At 38.9% G+C, this 20,329-nt stretch overlaps 1 protein-coding gene across 3 annotated transcripts in view; it reads left to right on the forward strand.

The window, feature by feature from the left end:
- The first annotated feature begins 8,739 nt into the window (after positions 1–8,739).
- Positions 8,740–20,329, forward strand: part of PRTFDC1 (phosphoribosyl transferase domain containing 1) — a 44,008-nt gene continuing 32,418 nt past the window's right edge. For all 3 annotated transcript variants that reach the window (XR_014849704.1, XM_085050496.1, XM_085050497.1), the window contains exons 1-3: positions 8,740–8,811; positions 12,484–12,590; positions 14,602–14,785. Coding sequence is in view for 2 of the 3 variants with exons in the window: in XM_085050496.1 (XP_084906622.1) it covers positions 8,767–8,811; positions 12,484–12,590; positions 14,602–14,785 (336 nt within the window). In the remaining variant the exon portion in view is untranslated. The remainder of the gene's footprint in view (positions 8,812–12,483; positions 12,591–14,601; positions 14,786–20,329) is intronic.

Genomic DNA, 20,329 nt, shown 5'->3' on the forward strand with positions numbered 1-20,329 from the left:
TTGTCAGAAGGATGTTAATACATTATTATTGGGAAATTAGGAAGTGAATGAGAAGGGATGCAAAAAGTATTCCTGCTTAACAGAAGAGACTAAAGCCAGTGTCCTTCTGTAGCTGAGTGGACTGTCACTAGTGTCTTTCAACAGTGCTGTGGGCTTTTTTTCATCAGCCTCATATAGCTCTTTGCAGGTAGCTCTGCTACATGTTCCCCTCATGTGAATTGCTTCTGTCACCCTGTGAAGAGGCTGTAACACCTTTTGGTGTGTATTCTGTGGAACCTGCCAACACTTCTGATTATGGAAAAAAAATATTATAATGAAAATCATTGAAAATGCATGCAGAGGGATAACATTCTTACCCTTTAGCTCTCTCTGGGAAGTTTGACAAAATAAATTTACAGAATCCAAAGAATGTAACTCTGCATTAATTGGTTCAGGAAATGCCAGTAATTGAAAGTATAATGTTCATGAACAACTAATGTATACCATTGGTATGACAAAATGAAAAAGGTGAATAAACTCAATTGTTCTGGTAGAATTTTTCCCTCATAAAAGCTATTAAATATGAGCAGAAACAAGTCTGTCCACAGGCTAAAAAGTAGCATTATTAGTTGAAAGATCCTTTAAATTCACTAGGCAGTTGCTAATAATAAGTGAAATAAGACTATAACCAAAATGCTTCAGTACTTCATAATTACAAAACTGGTAATTTTAAATTGTCCATATTAAATTGGATAGCCATAATAAAACATGTAAAATGGGGCAGTAATGCTTTATTGGTCAGTAAGAGTTACGTTCCCACAAACTGAAAGTATTTCCTGTTGGAAGTTGTGCATGACAAAGCTGTGTATCTATTTTTTAAAAATAGCAACATGAAATTATGATGAATATCTCACTGGCTGTTCTTGAGAATGAAACTATTTATATTCAGGAAGGAAGGGATCAGATGTGGCATCGTCACAATCAGAGGGAGTTCCTGATTGTGTGGCTCCGATAGAGCTGCCTCGAGCAAGCGTCAGCTCTGACAGGAGCATGTGGTCTCCATGTGGCTGAGCTTGGACCATGCTGGCTTTTTGGGCTCTGCATGCATTCCTGGGGACTAAGTCTGGGACAGTTCTTCAGAACATTCCTTGCAGGAGGATTCCTCATTCCCCTCGCAAAACAGTAAGGACAAAATTCTGTGGGGAGAAATGGAAGAAATTCTTCACTGAATTCATTTTCCATCATCTCTGTGGGTAGGTTTTATTTTAGGAGGGCATGTTCTGACCCTTTGTATATTTTTGTGGAGAAGTGGTACTGCAAACTGCTGCTGTGATGGCTCTACCACAAAGGTAAAATCTAGTCCGTTCACTGGCATACATTTCAGGGAGCACAACATATCTAACAATTTCAGTGCTAATGAAGGCAGTCATCTTTCAGATAAGAAAATTTCACATACATGCAGATTAATAGAAGTCCTAGATAAATGCTAGCCCTAGTCAACACTTTCATCCTCAGCTTTAGGATGCTTATAATATTAATAACATAATTACAGGAGGGACAGGTGGCAAGCCCTGTTATTAAGGTTGTTTGACATTTCCCATAGTCAAGGAAGGCAGCTGCTGAGCCTTGCAGCTGCCTGGCATCATCCACCCCAGGAACTAGAGCCTGACCAAGCCAAGGAGGAACAGACAATTCTCCCGTGAGTGGCCATCCAAGGTGGTGACATACAGCTGACTACTGAATGCCTAGATTGTAGGGTTTTTCATACTATCTCAATCTTCCTTCAGCTCCTTCTTGTCATGCAAAGTTATGTAAATAAAATGTGAATAAATTCAGAGTTTTCACCTTCCAGGCTAAGCAGTGGTATCATGGTAAGAATGCAGCATGAGTTATTTCTTGTGGTTTTTTATTTACTGTTTAAAAGTTGCTGATGTAAATGTGCCTTCCATTTCATCAAGTTATGAAAAACAATTTTTTTATATACTATACCTCCACAAATAATTGTAGACAGGCAGACATAGCCAAATAGCAGCTATACACTGGTCACACTGATGCTGGTAGGAGAGCGAAATTCTGTTCAGTCACAGTACTAGCCTGTGGTGTTAATTCCTTATTCCATGCTAGCCTCGACACTGACTCCACAGTATGGAGAAATTCACTCAAATATGCAAACACTGGAATAACTTTGTCTTCAAATCTTTCCTCAAATGTCCTTTGCAATGGTGCCCACCAAAACAACTGAGCTGCTGGTGAGCTGAGATTAGGGTTTATCCTTGAACTCCCCTGGCACTGTAGCCTGCTGTTTCTTGTCTTAGGCTTAGATTTTTAAGTTATCTGCCATGTGCATCATGTTTTTCTCTCTCTGCCTAGTGTCTGGCACAATTTTGTCTGTTAGTAGAGTTCCTGTGTGCTTATAATAATAGTAATAATAAATACAATTATCTTGGCATGAAGACCATGCAATAAGATTCAAGTTGTTTACTAAAAGGATCTGTTTTCCAAGAATCCTCATCTCATTTGTTTCAGCAACTCGAAAGTAGGAGTTGAAGGAAGAGAAATGAGATTTAAAGCACTTAACTTATTCCCTGGAGCAATATGATTTATTCATGTCTTTGTCATAGAATGTTTTTGAAATGCAATGGTAAATGAATTATACCTGGCTTTTTCACTGGTAACCATTAATGCTGCATTTCTCATTTTTGGGATTCCTGACTTATGCAATTTGAGCCCATCTGTTTTAAATACAGGATATGTGTGCCTAAAGTTAGAATTATGCTTTGAGCCTAGGCAGCACCATGGAATAGTTTGAAAGCTATTGGTTACTCAGAATTATTGAAATTAATGTTTAATTTAGTCTTGCTAGGTGAGAGCCCCCATATGAATTCAGGTGACTGAATCCTCTAATTCCAAGAGCTGCTGTAAAAATGGACAAGTATGTCTAGAACTGTTCCCGTGTTGCTTTGAGATCCATATTAAAGCTGAGAAAACAATGGAGTAATTCTCTCTTTGGAAGAAAAACTCCAGTAGTGTTCAACGTGTGGCCCCAAGCACTGCACAAGGGAGAAGCAACCACATTTTGCTGTTTGCTCAGGAGGAATGATTTCTCTTTTGCACAAGCAATAAAATTAGCAAATGGTCTAAATCCAGCATCCCAGCCCCCTCAGGGAGCAGCTCATTCTGTGCCACAACAGAATGAGGCTGGCCAGCCATGAACATTCACTGTCTTACACTACTGGAGAACTCTTGGGACCAGGCTGTTTTTTCAATACACTTTTGTTACTGCACTGTTTATTATAGGCAAGCTGTGAAGAATGCAATTTATATCAAAGATAACTGAGCTATTCTGGGAGGAAAAAAGCCCTTAAACTGTTACTTGTTTAGTTGTTAACACACGCAGAATTCTTTTGTTTGGCAGACTTCCCCACATTTGTTTTAATTGAGAAAAAAAAGATTAAAGAGAGGGATGAAGCCAAGTGAACAACCTTCCTTAAAAAAAAACCTAACAGTTAAATTCATTACGTTGGGTGTCACCCACTATATAGTTACAATCCCTTGATTAGTTTTCATGGTCATGCATGATGAATTTGTCATAGGATATGATGTGAGCAGCATTCCTTGAAAATAATGCTGTATCATTCAAACGTCAGTACCTCTAAATAGCTGGTTGGGGAAAATATTTCCATAATGTTACAAAGAACATAAAGTTTATTCTAGTATTAAAGGACAAGAGGAAATTTCTGTTTGCATTTCTTTCAGCTATAAGAACTCTATATTAATAACATGAACCTGAAAAGCAGGAAGGGTATCTTCAGGAGCCAGGAAATTGCAAAGCGAAGCTCTCGCTGCTCTAGTTTGGCACAGTGAGATTAATAACAAACAAAAATGTAGTTTTGTATTAAAGATGTTTATCATAGACCAAATAAGTCAAAGCCCATGGTTCTGTCAAGCAGTGCCTCGCAGTGATTTGAAGGTTATAAATATTTGAAAAAATAGACTAATATCTTGTGATGCCTAAAAGCAGACTACCTGAAACAGAGGCCAAGACAAATGAGGAGTATAAAAAGTGGACAAATTTATTCAAGGCCCTCAAGGTACATTCGGCCAAGCCAAGTTCCCCTCAAAGGGACTACACCCAAAATGTATGCTGGGTCACGAGTTCTTCACCTTTTATAAGTTCTGTCCTATTAGCATATTGGTCCCTAATTCTCCCATCACACCCTTAGGTGATGATGTTAATCACCCCAGGGCCTCTCCCCCATTTCACCATTGTTTACATATTTTCAGGCCCTAGGGCAACGAATGTGTCCTTGGATTTTCTATCCAGAGAGATTGTTTTGGCTAAAGGTGTTGGGAACAGAGGTTTTTAGCACTTTATAAGAAGCACAGAACTACATCAAGTTACAGATACATGAAGAGCAAAAAACTAGAAATTATTAAGGCATCACTTGAATAGCAGCTTTTAGCCATTTTCTTGATATCAAAGTTACCCGAGTTAATTTTCAAAGCCTAAGTCGGTCCCATAGACCCAGTACAGATTAACTGTGATAGCTACATTCTCCAAGCTTCCCTTGCAGATCTCAGATGCTGCAACTGCTTCAAAACTGAACTTTCCAGTTCCTCTGAAATGGTGGTAATTCTGCTGAAATTGAAGGTGGACAGGAGGCAGATTCCATCTTGCAGTGCCACTCTGTCACCTGCTCTAGTACAGTAGTCACAAAGAACAATGTGCATCTCTTCTGCTGTGCATCACAGGATGCTCCCTAGCCTTGCTAATGGGACAGCTTTCTTTATGGCCTCCCTGTGTTCATGACAGTAGGGGAATGGTTTGAAATACTGCTTCACGTTCTCCCAGATGTCTGTAACACTGTCTGCCAGATATGTTCTGCTGCACTCAGGGTCTCCAGCAGCTACCTTATGGACTGGGTGACTGCCTCAGGTATAACACAAAAACTCAACATTCTGGAATATATTAAAACTGGCTATGAAAACAATTTAGAATTGCTTCCAGCCTGCCCAAAATTACTGTATATATGCTAGACTTTCACTTGTAGTAATCTCTTCAGTAACCATTTTACCCAAAAATGTCTTTCTCTGCCACAATTGGGGTGTGTGTGTGTTGTCAATTACCTTGTAACCACTAAGAAATGCAAGTTTATGCTTGATAAGATTGTTTACAGTTCTGCTGTTCACATAACAGCTGCAGCAACAGGCAGAACCAGAATAAGAGCTCTTACCTCATCCCCTAATCGGCAAGCTTTTGCCTAGGTAAGCCATGCCTCTTGAAATATTCTGGATTTTCATGCTTTTCTTGTCTAGTTTTGGTGTTTACATATTAAACTGAGTTGTCAAATGTTTGCTATAGCTTCTTGGAAGCAGAATACATAATGCAGTTGCAAAGGTTGCTTACAGGTAACTCCATAATAATGTTTATCTTGGACTGCTTTCTTGGCATATCCCTGCCCCCAACCTTCTATTTTCAGTATTTCTTTACATTAGAGTTGTGAAAGGGTGGGCATGTCCTACTTTTGTCAGTAACATGGTAAAAGAGGAATAGATGTCTGATTGAAATTATAAAGTTGTGTAAAGGCCAAAGACATAAATAAATTCACAAGGGATTTGCATATAAGTCTTAACTCTGCTTTGTTTCTCTGTGTGTCGCTTCTTCCATCTGCTCCTTTATGGCTCTTGGCTATGTGTCCAGACCTACGCAGTCCTACTTGTTAGTATTATCTACCCTTATTTTCTCTGTTCTTTTCCCCTTTGATCAGTTCCCAAGGTTGTATATCTAGAAATGTTTATTCTTTTTGTCCTATTTTTAGTTCATAAACGGCTAAACAAAGACAGTAAGAACATTCTTCAAAATGTTTACAGGCTTTTTCATAGTTAGGCCCCAAATATATGTTTTCACTACTCATATTTTGGCCTTAATTAAAATAAGTTTTGAAAGTCTATTGTATATTCATTCATTCTATACCAGGTCATATTGTAAAACAAAAAAACCAAAAACAAAAAAACCAACCTGTAAACATTCAGTAATGCATTTCTCCATAACAAAATCCTTAGCAGCTTCATTTCCATCATGCACAAAGAACCTCATTAATTCTGGTTTCTACCAATTCTGTGAGTTCACAGAACCATGAATTTGTCTCATTTGCAACAAAACTAAAGAAAACGTATTACATTTTATGCCAATGAAAAAATCTTACATAAGGAACAGCTTTGTGGGTTGGGCATGTGGCTGCTGACAGGAGTACTATCAAAGTGTACCTCAGCTAAATTGATCTAGTTTTTCATTTCCTCACTCTTATTTATTGTTATTAGCAAGACATGACGCTTCATTACACTTCTTAAGCCAGCCCTGTAAAATTGCTGGAAGATAAGAATACCAAAACAAAGACTTGACAAACACAGTCATCCAATCTTGATGGGAAGAATAAACATCTCCTGCTTAAGTTTTTCAGCACAATGCTGGAGGAATTTATTTTTTAGTGTCTTGTTCATATTTATTATGTTTTTCAAAGCATTAAGCTTCTCTCTGTAGTGTTGTCAGAACAATCTCTTATATTGCAGTAGTCTGATAAAGAATATGGTTAAAAAATAGAGAAAGCTCTGTAAATACTAACCCAAATAGTCTGAAAGGTAGAGGAAACCAGTCCTCATCCAGCAGTGACAGAATTGCTTTGAGTTTCTAGCTGTAATCCAAATAGCTTCAGATCTATAGAGTTCAGTTCTGTGATATAAATGCAACAGCACCTTTATTGGTAACTTGGTGGTAACGAATTCAGACTGTGCTAGTTTTAGGGCAAATGTGGGCTTTAGGAAGGATTCTTGCCCACTTTCAGACAAAAAGAATCTTCAGATCCCAACTAGTGATTGTGGATACAAATTAGGAGCATTTAACCCAAAGTTCAGATGAAACATTAAACTTTCTCAATAGTTATATGAAATGTTGGCATGTAATTGAAATGCAAATCTATTCAGGAATTTTGTCCATTATGAAAATCTCTTATGTATTTTACAAAAATATTTTTATTTACTCTATGTAGGTTTGTACAAGTCTACATATGCTGTTTATCAAATTCACTGCTTACTGTTTCACAGCACTGTCAATAGGAACTATATTTTCCCAGCACACTTGGGTCTTCATATATAGGCACCACTTTGAGGCAGATGTATTCTGGAGTGGACTTCTGTCACTTTGTAAACCTGGTCTTTTGTTCTTTCAGACATGTTGTCTATAATAGCAATAGTTCTTTAAAGAATAATTTCTTAATTCATCAGAAAGCAAACACCCCTGGCTTTATATAAAAAACAAAGTATTTATCACAAGATAATCTTCAATTTCTCTAGTGCTTAGCCAGATTTTAAATAGTGATTAATTTACAGAAGCCGTCTTAACACCAGATTCCTAAGAATTGTCCTATCAGTTCTAATGTAAGTGCACTAACAGGATGCACTTTAAAACTAGTCCTCACTGGACACCAGACTCCTGTGGCAGACAGACATCCCCATAGTGCTCCCTGGATTCACCTGTTGTGACCTACAAGTGTCAAAGACCACATTCTAGAACAGTAGAGTGCCAATCTGAAATGTTTCCTACTTGGTTGGTGAGAGCCCCTCAGGTACCACTAACCATATTTCATCATGCCCAGGTCTCCCCTAAGAGCAACTTTTTCTTCCTTTAACATTTTCTAGAATAGGAATGGCAGAATTCTACCAGCTCTGTATTTGACAGATGGGTACCAGAAATGATAACCAACTTTCAATTTTAAGAAAGCCAAAAGCTCTATTTTTACCCACAGTGGGCAGAGAGACTGTTAGCATTTTCCCCAAGACAGGATACAAAAAGGATGGAGCAACTCCAAATTTGAACTTCTTACATGGGAATGTAAAGGTAGGCAATGATCAGAGTAAACCAGGAAAAAAACATGCTCTTTCTCATCTGTGAGGCAGTGAAAGCAAAATATTAATAATAACTTTAACAGAACTGGAAGGGGGGTGGCAGAAAGCTGCGTTGTTCCAGGTGCCCAATCTGTTTTCCTCCAACTGCACAGACAGCAAAGGCAGCATGGCATGGGCTGGGGGCATTGGGAAGACACAGCCTGCTACAGCATGGGCACGGTGCTGTGGAAGGAGCAGCAGCTCCAGAAGACAGCGAGGATGGAAAGCGTGATTATTGAACTGTTGGAAATCCGCCTGTTTCCTTCCCTGGAGTTTTATGAGCAAAATCCTGTTAAAACGGCAGTTTAAACCACACCAGCTTAATTTTACGCACTAATCCAGACCAGGCCCCTTGGCCATGCCCAAACCTTTGCATCATCCTGGCCGTACCCACACCTGCACGGCTTCCATCACGCACCCTGCACACCGCATCCCGGACCCTTCCTTCGTCCCTCACCCCTCACCCCTAATCCCTCATCCCTCACCCCCATCCCGCACCCTCATCCCGCATCCCGGACCCTTTTGTTTTTTTTTCATCCCGCACCCTCATCCCGCATCCCGCACCCCTTACCCCTCATCCCGTACCCTCATCATTCATCCCGCACCCCTTACCCTTCATCCCTCACCCTCATCCCGCACCCTCACCCCTCATCCCGCACCCTCATCCCGCATCCCGGACCCTTCCTTCATCCCTCACCCCTCACCTCTCACCCTCATCCCGCACCCCTCACCCCTCGCCCTCATCCCTCACCCCTCATCCCGCACCCTCGCCCGCAGCCCCGCGCTCCCCGCCCGGCCCAGCCCCGCCCCGCCGCAGCCCCTCGGGCGGGCGGGCTCTGCACGAACATGGCGGGGCCGGGCGGGAGCAGCGCTGGAGGCCGCGGCGTTGTGGTAAATGCGGAGCGCGGCCCGGCCAGCCCCGGCCGCTCGCCCCCCGCCGGCCGCGGTCCCTCCCCACTCCCCGGCCCGCTTCCTCGCTGCCCCCGGGCTCTTTGTGCCGAACCCCCGCTCTCTCCCCTTCCCTCCCCTTCCCCCGCTCGCTCCGCGCCCCCCGGCCGCCGCTTGGGCCGCGATCCCCTGGCCCCGCGCCGCTCCCGCCCCGCCTGCCGGCCCCGGCCCGGCTGCGGCTGCCGGAGGGGGACGGGCTGTTGGGCTGCGCCGCGGTTTTGGCTTCCGCCGTGAGCACACGGTCCGGAATCACCCCGAGCGGCTCCTGTGGCCGTGGCTGTGCTTCACCAGGCTCCTCGAGTAATGATGAGGATCCCCAGGGACCCCGAGGTGTCCTGCTCCCACCGCAGCTCGGAGAGGCCCCTGGGGGTCTGAGGGCGCCGTGAGAGCAGGCTGGGCTGCCCGTGTCCTGCTGGGGTGGGAAACAGCCCGAACCTTGGCAGTGTGTTTGGAGTGTCTGTGGGATGGATAAATGAGCTGGAAATGAATGAATGTGATCCTTATTCTGGTAGACACACCAAATTCGACTGTGAAGCAAATGCCATCACTGCCACCACCTTAGGTATGTTCTTATTTTAATGTGGCATTAGGATCTTAACAGAAAATTCCCGGGACTGCCCAGATCATGGCCCAGAGCCCTCTGTGTAGGCAGCGGTCATACTCTGTCCACTCCAACGTCCCCTCTATCCCCCTTCCAAAGGATCTGTCTCTGTTCAGTCTCCGTCTGAAACTGCCAGACATCAACCTTCTCTCCTGAGCCCTGTGCAATAAATGGCATTGCTAAAGTGGAATGTATATCACCAAACTGGTATCACCAAAGCAGCTGTGTGTAACACCAAAGCAACACGAGGTTATTGCAAAGGAGGACATGAATGTGCATAACCATGTTCTGCTGCACTGGTTTAATTTTTTATGCTCAACCCCCCAAAAACTCAGCCAGCTGTAAGTTCAGTGCAGCATCATTTAAATTACAAAAGCTGGATTTTGGTTAATGCTCACTTCGAGCTGAGGACTGTGCTCAAACCTCGTCTGTGCTCACTTTGCCAGACAATAAAACTGGCAACATTCTTCCAAAGGTGTTGCAAGTGAATGTCTTCAGCTTCTCTCTTGGGCTTCAAGGAAACACTTTTGGTTATTGCCATGTATTTGTATTGCCTTTTGTATCCATTCACATCAACTTTTTAAAGACTCGCTGAAGAGTATCTGCTGGGCTATTCAAAGCCTGAACTTTAAAAGTAGGTCTTCCTTTCACTGCAGGACTATTTTTTACACACAAGTATGCCAATGTAGTTAGTATATGTGTTTACTTATCCAATTGAATGCTGCTTTTTTCCTGAAACAATCAGAATTTTTTTCCTTCATATTTTCAAGGGATTTTTAATTCTCAAAGAGAAAAGTCATAAGAATTTACGGTTACTTGAAATTTGTCTTGTAGCATAACACTGTGATTAGCTTTAGGGTAAATGAGAATTTCTATCCTTGTTGTTGAGAAGTGCCTGTTCAAAAGAAAGAATATGAAATAGTCTGTTGTATCAGACAAATAATTAATTTGAAAGTACATGTGAATTTCATCTTATTTGTCAAATACCAGCAAGCACTTGTAAACAAGAATTTCAATATTTTGCAAAGTTATGCAGTTTAAGTTCTGCTATTCAAGAGAAGCAGAAGGATAAATGGGAGAATCAAAATTTCATCCTGATCCTATTTCATGAAGGACTTATTGTAACCTTAGTAAAAGTTATTGGTTTGTATGAGTTCTGAAGCAGTTTCCACCCATTTAGTTTGATATTCTGCATCACACTAAACCCATGCAACTTGACAAGAATGCAGAAGTAAGCAACACTGACTAAGGACTGTTAGTGGGTGCTTGTAATACTTAATGAAATTGTTTCAGTTTGCATGAGAATACTTTTGGACACACAGTTCATTGCTACAAAATGTTTAAAAAGTTTCAGCCCCCCATGTGCTGAAAAAGTAGATGGGAAAATAGTCTTTCCAGGCCAACTGCAGTAGTGGTTTTGGAGCAAGATTTGCCTCTAATTAAAAACCTTGCCAAGGAGCATATTTATAATCTCCTGTTTCTATGGAAATGAGGAACACAACTAAGTAACTTTTTTTTCTTTTGTGCAGTTTCAAGGCTTGTGTAAGTCAGGGGAAAAGCTTTCGTTGATTCCAGTGGTCTCTCAGTCATGCCCTTTATGGGCAAATGTTTGGTAGCAGTTGCCACGGAATATTCTTTTTGATGCAGAAATTGTTGGGTAGAGTTAAGAAAACATGCCAGTCAAGGTGTCTGCAGCTGTCAATGAATATGCAAAAAAAGCCCCCAAGCAAACAAAAATCCACAAGGCAGAACACTGTTTCGGTACAGCATGAGGCAGGGCTGTGTCTGAGTTAAAGAAGAGCGTATGTGGAGGAACAGCTTGACATCAAATGTGTTATGTTAGCCAAACTATTTGTGAGAAACAGTTTATTGCTCTGCTGTAAAATGATAAGCAGAAGTTCGTTTCAGTGATGGTCCTTTAAAGACTATCTGTAGCAAAAATGCCATTAAGACATGCACTGCACAAAAGCAAGTTTGTCGCCATTTCTCCTTTTACTCCAAATTCATGCAGTCAAGCTGTAGAAAGACAGTATGTGACTTGAGGAATATGATTGTAAAGAAAACATATTAAGTGTCACTTTTTATTCTGAAGCAGTACTGAAGCAAAGCTTTGTAATGATTTCAAAGTACCTTGTGAACCTGTAGATCTTGTCTTTCATAAGGTATAGGGAAAATTTTTGGTTTGGAGTTTGTTCAGTTTTTGTGCTGATGACTTTGCATTTCGTAGCTTTCTGAAGCCTTCAACTTTTGGCTAGTTTTTGACCTTCTTAATCTCTACTACCATTGTATGCTGTGAGATGTAATATTTGTATTCTGATACTTACAAAACCAATGTATATTAAGTTTGTAATTGGTTTGGGGTTTTTTTTGTAAATATATGGATTTACAGACTAGTTTGATAGTGAGGCGAGATGCAAACATTTTGTAATCACTTATCTTTGGTGACATCTAAATTAAGAACCTCACCTTTGCAAGAAGTACAGTCTTTCACTGATTTGTATAGATATCATCCATGATGACATAAATTATTCTCCATATGTGCTGTTTCATCTGTAGAATACTTATATATTTATTTAAGAGTTTTAACTAATTCCAAACTAGAAATTTACCATTTTAATATAGAATTTTGCATCTTTTAATTCCACTGTCTGTATCTCCCATTGGAGAATCCCTTCTTACTGGCAATATTGTCTTTGCATTTTGAGATTGAAAGTTCTTAGAAACTTACTTTTGCCACTAGTTTAGTATGAAATATTTCCTTTCTCTATCTAGTTGCTTGTAATTTCAGGTGAAATTTCCCATATTCTGTGAGGAAAAAACTGTAGCATTTGATTTCAGAGATATACTGAGAAGCAAAATAATTAATGGGGAAAGAAAAAGAGTAAATTATAACTGGAAGAAAGTTTGGGATACAATTAATTTCTCCAATAGAGTGTACTAGAATGCTGATTTTGTATCAGTTACATAATGTCAAACACCATGAAGTGTTCTTGACAGTACTATTTGATATTCAGATTTCAGACAATTGGCCTGGATACAGTCTGGATTTGTTCACTTATCCTCAGCACTACTATGGAGATCTGGAATACGTGCTCATACCTCATGGCATTATTGTTGACAGGTATGTGTAGTTTGAATGTTACTCAATAAATTGTTTGGTCAGTAGGATTATCCTTTTTTATGAAGACTGTCATCCATATACAGTGTGTGTATAATCTTTGTCCTAAAACATTATAAGTTAAAAACTTGGGTATTTTTATTTAGAAATTAAAGTTAGTAAATTTTTGTCTGTCCTAAAGTTCATGCATTTTTAATATACAAAGTAGTCTTTGGAATTCTTGGACATTTCAGCTCATCAATCAATCTGAGGAACAATATAAAAAAATAGGATTCATCAAAGAAATGTTTCTTAATGAGAGGGTGTCCCCATTATTCTCAGACTTGATGAAAGATGATAAAAGACTATTTTTAGTTGATCTTTGGTAAAGTAAGTGATCCTCATTCTTAGAACACAAAAAAGAATTATATATTTGAGATCAAATGAGATGATCTAATGTTTCTAATAGCTTCTACTTCTCAAATCAAAAATATACTAACTATTGCTGTATGGAATTTACTAGAGCATTAAAAGTACAAAGATGTAGAAATGAAGCAACAGCTGTTTCTCATACTTAGTATGTTATCTTCAGTCTGGAGCTTATTCTTCTCTGGTCCATGCACAGATTTCACTGAAGTTCAATCAGTGTATTTATGTAGTGGCAAATTGGTTTCTGTATTACAGTTGGTAGAGAAAGAAAAAACCAGCCAAACCTGGAAAATGTAATACTGAAAGACAGGGGATAAATGATAGGATTATTTAATTCATTTTATCCTGTCAACAAGTCCACTGTCATTGAACCTACTAATCTAATGCATTCTCATTGAACTACTAATGTAATGCAGAGAGCTATCAAAGAATTTTCCAGTGTGTTTACAGAATATAATGCACTGAGCTGTTTTTCCTCAAAACGTCAAATGACATTGTTAAGTTTTCTGTTGATATTGCATTACATCTAGAAATGACCCAGTACTCTATTGTAGGTCTAGAAATGCTATCTGTAAGGTTAATGTTTATTATTTACATTTATTATTAAGATTAATATTTATTGTTTTTATCTTGAAAACGTATGTAGCATTGCATGGCAGGAATGTGTATCTTTTGTTTCCAATCATCTGCCATGTTGTGTTTGTAATGCAGAATTGTCAAAGAGAAGACAGGTTGGGGAACCCCACAATTCCAAGTTCATTGGAGCATTTGCTCAATTATTTCCTGTGTGTGACCTTGAACAAGTCACTGGAGCTCTTTGCACTCTTCATTTCTGCTGTATAAAACACTGAGCTGTACAAAACAGTGAGCTGTGCAAAAAAGTGATAATATGCACTCTTTATAAGCTTCTGACTGATGCTCTATTTCTTTCTAGTATTTATTATATTTTTATTAAAATTGTTGGGGTAGCATCTTCCAAAGCCATTCAGTGTGAAGTATTTCAAATAATTCTCTTCCCTATCTTTCACTGAAATTGTTGTTCTTGTGCAGCAACTAACATAGCAAGTTAGGGGTTTGTACAGGTATATTTTATACTGATAATTCCTGTGAGGTAAAATGGAAGACTAACTCACATTCTTTTCTCCCGAGTCTCTGACATATTTATGAGTCCAACATATGCTGAGATGTGTTGCTCCCATTTTTATAGCTGGGGAATTAATGCATTTAAGGTTAACCAGGTTCAAGTGATTTGCATCATGCATCCATCACTCTGTATCTGTGCACTGGATCCAAACCCAGTCAGGCATTGGAATGGACTGTCCCGGAAGGTGGTAGAGTCACCATTCCTGGAGGTGTTCAAAAAATGACTGGACATTGACACTTACTGTTAGGGTCTAGCTGACATTGTGGGGATCCTTCAAAGGATGGACTTGATGATCTTGGAGGTCTTTTCCAACCTAAATGACTCTGCGATTCTGTGAAGTCAAGATACTTAAACAATGTCAGTCAAGCTTTATACTCATCTTAGTGCTTGTTTGTAAAGTGTAACATGAACTTAGAGCATCTGCACCTAATGTTATTTTATCTTTAATTTTTTTTTGCCCAGGACAGAACGACTGGCCAAAGATATTGTGCAAGACATTGGAGACAATGATATTGTGGTTCTCTGTGTCCTCAAAGGTGGCTACAAGTTTTGTGCTGATCTTGTGGAGCACATAAAAAATCTTAGCAGAAATTCAGAAAGGTTCATCTCCATGAAAGTTGATTTTGTTAGACTGAAAAGTTACCACGTAAGTCAACAGTTGATTTATATAGATTCTGGTTGAATGTCGTAATAAATAGTTTGCTTTTGCATATGAGATCCCCACTTCCAATTAAAAAAAAAAACTATGTGAAAAATATTTTTGTTTGAAAAACCTGTGAGGTTTTCTTTAAAAACTCATATCCCTTATTGTGGATAGCATGAATGAGGATATGAAGCATCCTTGAGCTCTGTTGATTTATTTAGTCTGTCTTCTGGACAGAGAAGTATTCAAATTTCTTTCATGTAAAATGTCAGCGTCTTGTTTGTTCTCAAAATCCTCAGGAGTTCTGTCAAGTTAATTTCATGTTACTTCAATTTCCACCCCCACATTGTTTGGCATAACTGCAAAATGATAAATCTATGTCTTCTTCTAAATATTTAATGCTAAGTAAATTAAATGCTTTCTTCTTCATAGCATGCAGTTTACATAGTAGCAAAATATACCACCAGATGATGATAGTGTTCTACAAGAAAATGAAACAAACCATTGAGTCAATCCAGTGTTGAAGTAATCATCAAGATCTCCTACTATCTTCAGAGAAAATTATACAATAATAATTCATTTGTGTCAGTGAGGATATGACAGTGAGATGACCATCCTTTTTTTAGAACCTGTAATTACGGTTTTTTATTGTATAAGCTATAAATTTATATTCTACCTTGCAGTGCATGTTTCATAGTGAGGGAGCATTTCTATAAGTAAGTTATTGTAGAAGTGTCTGAGGAAGTACACTAAAGAAAAGGGATGATAATACAGTGTCTTGCAGAAATGCAACTTGCTATGTCCAGTAGTTCCTGCAATAACTACACCTTTTCCACAGTTTGTTGACTGGCGTTTTCTTCAGACCCCACTGACTATAAACTTTACCTAACTTTCACAGATCCAGTCTGACTTCTTTCATTGTAGAAAAAATGTGAATGATAACCTTTTGTAGCCATTTGGTTAGGATTTGGTCGTGGGATGTCTGTTTCAAAAATTAGTTAGTTCTATGAAGCACGTGTGAAATAACTATTATGTATTTTCTAGGTATTCAGCGGTATTACAGAAATAATTAATAAATTATAATGTTTGTCTCATGTAATGCCACATGGAAATTTTTCTCAATTTGTTTTGCATAGTTATGATAGCACTTCAGTAATACTGCTGAGCAAATAGTGGAATTACTTAAATTTGGGTTTATTTTGCATCTGGCCTATAGGTAGTGCATAGGCTTTTCCTATACAGTTATCTCTTAACCAGGGTAAAGATATCTTGATTCTAGAATTTCTTTCCTTGGGGTCAAGTCTTATTAGCCAGACTAACCCCTAACCAATGAGTGGCAGGAAATGTGTACTGCAAAAGAGTGGAAATTGTCGCATCTTTAGCTTAGGAAATAACGTAAAAACATGTTACATCAAGTTGAAACAGCACAAAAAATTTATTATGGAAGGGTGCAATTACCAATACTGAGTCCTAGATGATCTTGGCATTTAGTGGCTGTGCATATTTTGGGTCCTAGCCTCATGCTGTATGAGAAAGGTAACACCTCCCCAAGACCTAGTGCTTGCATCTGTTTTTTTGAAAATACATTCTTTTTTCCTATAGGCACTTCCAAACAGGTGTCATGTATTTGGAGGCTGAAGCTGTCCTTGATTTAGTGCTTGGATCAGTGATGGATACCTGTCTGGTCTTAAGAAACTGAATGACATTGCAGTAGAAATTTGAACTTACATTAATATTGGTAGATTCTGTCCATGAGATATGCATAAATGCAATGCTGACTAAAGTACCACTACCTGCCATCCTTTGCATCTTGAGTTACTGTTGTGTCCTGTGCAATTGCAGATTTTAGAGAATGTTCCCTTGTCAATGTAACTGGGCTCAGAACACTTGAGGAACTCACTGTACCTAGTTTGGGTGACTCTTTGTCCCAGCCTTATATGAAACTCCCAAATGTCCCATGTTAGTTTATTCTGTAATAACATATCTTTCTCAGTGTTTTACATTTTAATTATTACAGCTTTAGAGATAAGATTTTACTTAAAATCTTGGAGCATCACCAGTTTCAGTCCTTTGCTTTCCTTTGTGTGTTCTGTTCCACTTTCTAGTAAGACTTATTACTGCTCTCTTTTTTTATCCCTTTTTCATTTTATAGACACTGTTCTTCTCACATTATTTATCCTGCTTCCTTTTACTAACTGCTCTCTCTTTCTCTCCTTAAGGGAGTCCTGCTGCTCTCAATATGCTTCCTTCAGACATGTCTCCCTTCCCCCTTCCAGCTGTTTAAATCCAACAAGTAATTTCAGCTCAAACTCATGGGATTTTTGTATTGTCTCATTCCAGCTTCAGTATTGAAAGGTTAGTTGATTTTTAGGGGTTGTAATTCAAAGTGGGATTTCTTGGTTTAATAGGATAGCAAAAATGGTCTGTAATTGTGACCCACAATCCGGTCTTGGCATCAGTGATTAAGGTGTGCACCTTAATTACCAAGTATCAGTGGAAAATGTACTTTGATGTTTTCCATACAAACATGATTACAGGAAAAGGAGATTGCAAATATGACCAGCTTTATGTGGTTCTTTGTTTTTCAAACCTGTAATAATATTCCAGAATTTAGGCTTTAGAATTTATACTTAATTAGTATGTTAGGATCTGCTTTCATATTAAGTAGCTGAAAGCTGGGCATTTATCTTCTTTGTTAAATTTCTTCATGCAAATGAATTGATTTTACAAAAAAGCATAGTGCATTTAGATTCTCTGGATATTAATGAGATGACTTGCTACTTGTACTTCCATAATTAGGATGGTTTTATCTGGTTTGCAAAATATTGTTGTATGTGCCTGAACATTTTTACATTTTCATGAGAAACTTTCCTTGTATTTTACAAGGGGCAGATTAAAAGAAAGCACCAAGATGAGAATTAGAAAATATGATTTCAGGAGTAAAAAGCTAGGAAGCATTATTTAGAGTTAAGGATAAGAGTCAGGAAGTAGATGGAGAGGAAAATTGAATCCATTTTCCTGATGGAAATCTGAATGAGAAGCAGCAGCTCTGAGTTTTAAGAGGCAGAGAAAACATAGACTTTTTTGAATGAACTTAAGAGTAGCAAGGCAAGAAAATGTCGCTGTTGAGCAGCTAGCAGAGTAAGGAAGTCAGTTCTCAGTGGCAAGAAGGAAAAGGCCTTTATTGTTTTGATTTCATCATATATATAGAGTTTTCAAAAGTCACCCAGATTGGTCAGTCAAAAACCTCCCCCTAGGCCTGATTGGCCAGGTCTGCACCGTCCAAGTCTTGGGACACTGTTTTTAATAACATCCAAACCTTATCTTTATTTATAAAACACAAAAGGATTTCTCATGGGAAAGACCTGTGCTAGCCACAAGAAAAATAGTGGGTAGAGCAAGATGCAGTACAATAGTCCTCCTGTGAAATATGATGAATATATAGAAAGATGCATGCCAAGTTTTAGGAGAAAACACTGTATTCTGGAAACACTGACATGAGAACTGATAGAATTTGGTGGTTTTTTAGATATTAAGTTATAAGATATTGGATTTTGGTATAAGTCAGGAACAGTGGAATTTACTGTAGAGATTTTTTAATTTAAAACTGGATGAATAAAATTTACTACACTCAATTTTTACCATACTGGATTTTTTCCTGAGTGATTGTTCCTCCACAGGGAATCAGAGTTCTGAAGTTGAAAAGGGGTGAGTGTTTCAGACTGAAAGGAGAATTCAAAATTATTTTCAGAAGCATGGTGTGTTGAAGTCAAAGATGAAAATTCAGGGTGGAAGGAGTTGAGTTGGGGAATGTCATCTAAGGAGAATATGACCCTAGCAGGAGAGATGGTGGATCCAGAAATTCTGTAATGTATTTGTGATACTGATAACTTTAGGAGATTAAAGAGATAATTAGGAAGAATTCAGAGGGAAGTACAACAGAGGAATCAGTAAGATGTTTCACTAGGGTGTTTTGAATTAAATGATAGGACTAGACAAGAAAGGATGTTTGGGGATGATCCAAAAGACTGAGTGAACAAAAGAATAGAAGGATGTGGATGTCAAGAAGAGAAGAGCTGAATAGGATACGTTTTAGTATAAAACCATACTATAAGAACTGTAGCAGAAAAGTAGACTGTTTATAAACAATAATTAGAGCTTTGTTCAGTGTGGAAGAGACAATTTAGGACAAGCTGAAAATATAAAGGTTGAATTACAGCTTGAGACAGAAGAGGATGTTCTGGCTTAGCAAGTCTAATCCCCTACTAAGAGACGCAACAATATCACCTAATCCTGTTCCATGGCTATGCCAAATGTGATCTTTAAGTCAAACCTTGAAATGGAATTGAAAAAATTAAGAAGTAGAGGAAGTATGCAGACTTTCTTGAGATGTTCTCAGCAATCTCTCCATAGAAGAGAAGGTAAATGCATATGAAGTAAGACTTCTTTTGTGGATAGATGTTGGAAGCTAGGAAGGGAAGGAATCATGGTAAGAGTCATTGTTGAAACTGGTGGTGGGGACTGATGGAAGGGATGAGAAACAGCACACACTTTTATTAGGCAGACTAGTGTGCTTTCTTCATGCATTGCTACCTGTTCTTGTGAAATGGTTAGTATTCCCATATAGTTGTTCATAGATGTCTATCTAATTCTCTTAATTTCTGTATTTTATAAAATAGGTATGATAGTAAAGCTCACATCTTGGGGAAGAGCAAGTGAATCTCGGTGGCATAACCTTTTTCCACTGAAAACCATGAAGAGATAAACTAAGAATGGGATTGGTACTTTTCCTTAAGTCTTTTGTAGTTTCTTTACATGTGTGGACTAAAGTGGCAGAGGACCAGCCGTCTCTATTACTTTGAAATGACATTGTTACAGCAAACTCTGTTATTTTGAGTAACTTCGGGACCCCACCTGGAGTACTGCATCCTGCTCTGGAGTCCTCTGTCCAGCAAAGACATAGGTCTGTTGCAGGGGGTCTGGAGAAGGGCTGCACAGGGGATTACAGCTCTGGAGCACCTCTCCTAGCAAAACAGGCTGACTCAGCTGGGGTTGCTCAGCCTGGAGAAGAGAAGGCTTTGGGGTCATCTTACAGCACCCAGCCAGCACCTCAAAGGGGCCTACAAGAAAGGTGAAGAGGGACATTTACAAGGCTGTGGAATGATAGGACGAGGGGAAGTGCCTTTAAATTGAAAGACGGTAGGTTTAGACTAGATATAAGGGAGAATTTTTTTTTATGATCAAGTGGGGTGAGGCACTGGAACATCTTGCCCAGATATGTGTTTGATGCGCCAAATATGAATGAACTTCAGAGGGAACTTCCAGAGGATGATGTGGATTTGGTCAATTCATGTAATTCTTTTAAATTAGTACATTATTTATGGTTTCCAGAACATAACTAATAAAAAAATGTAAAAATGTGACTGCTGAATTGTAATCCATGCACAATGGTTGCATTGAATTCTGTTCACAAACAAATCCATTGATATGATCTGTTTCCTCTTCAGCCTCCAGTTGTTTGAAACATATTTATAACTGTTGGTTATT

Source organism: Lichenostomus cassidix, chromosome 2, assembly GCF_008360975.1.
Source record: "Lichenostomus cassidix isolate B80296 chromosome 2, HeHo_3.0, whole genome shotgun sequence".
Lineage (NCBI taxonomy): Eukaryota > Metazoa > Chordata > Aves > Passeriformes > Meliphagidae > Lichenostomus > Lichenostomus cassidix.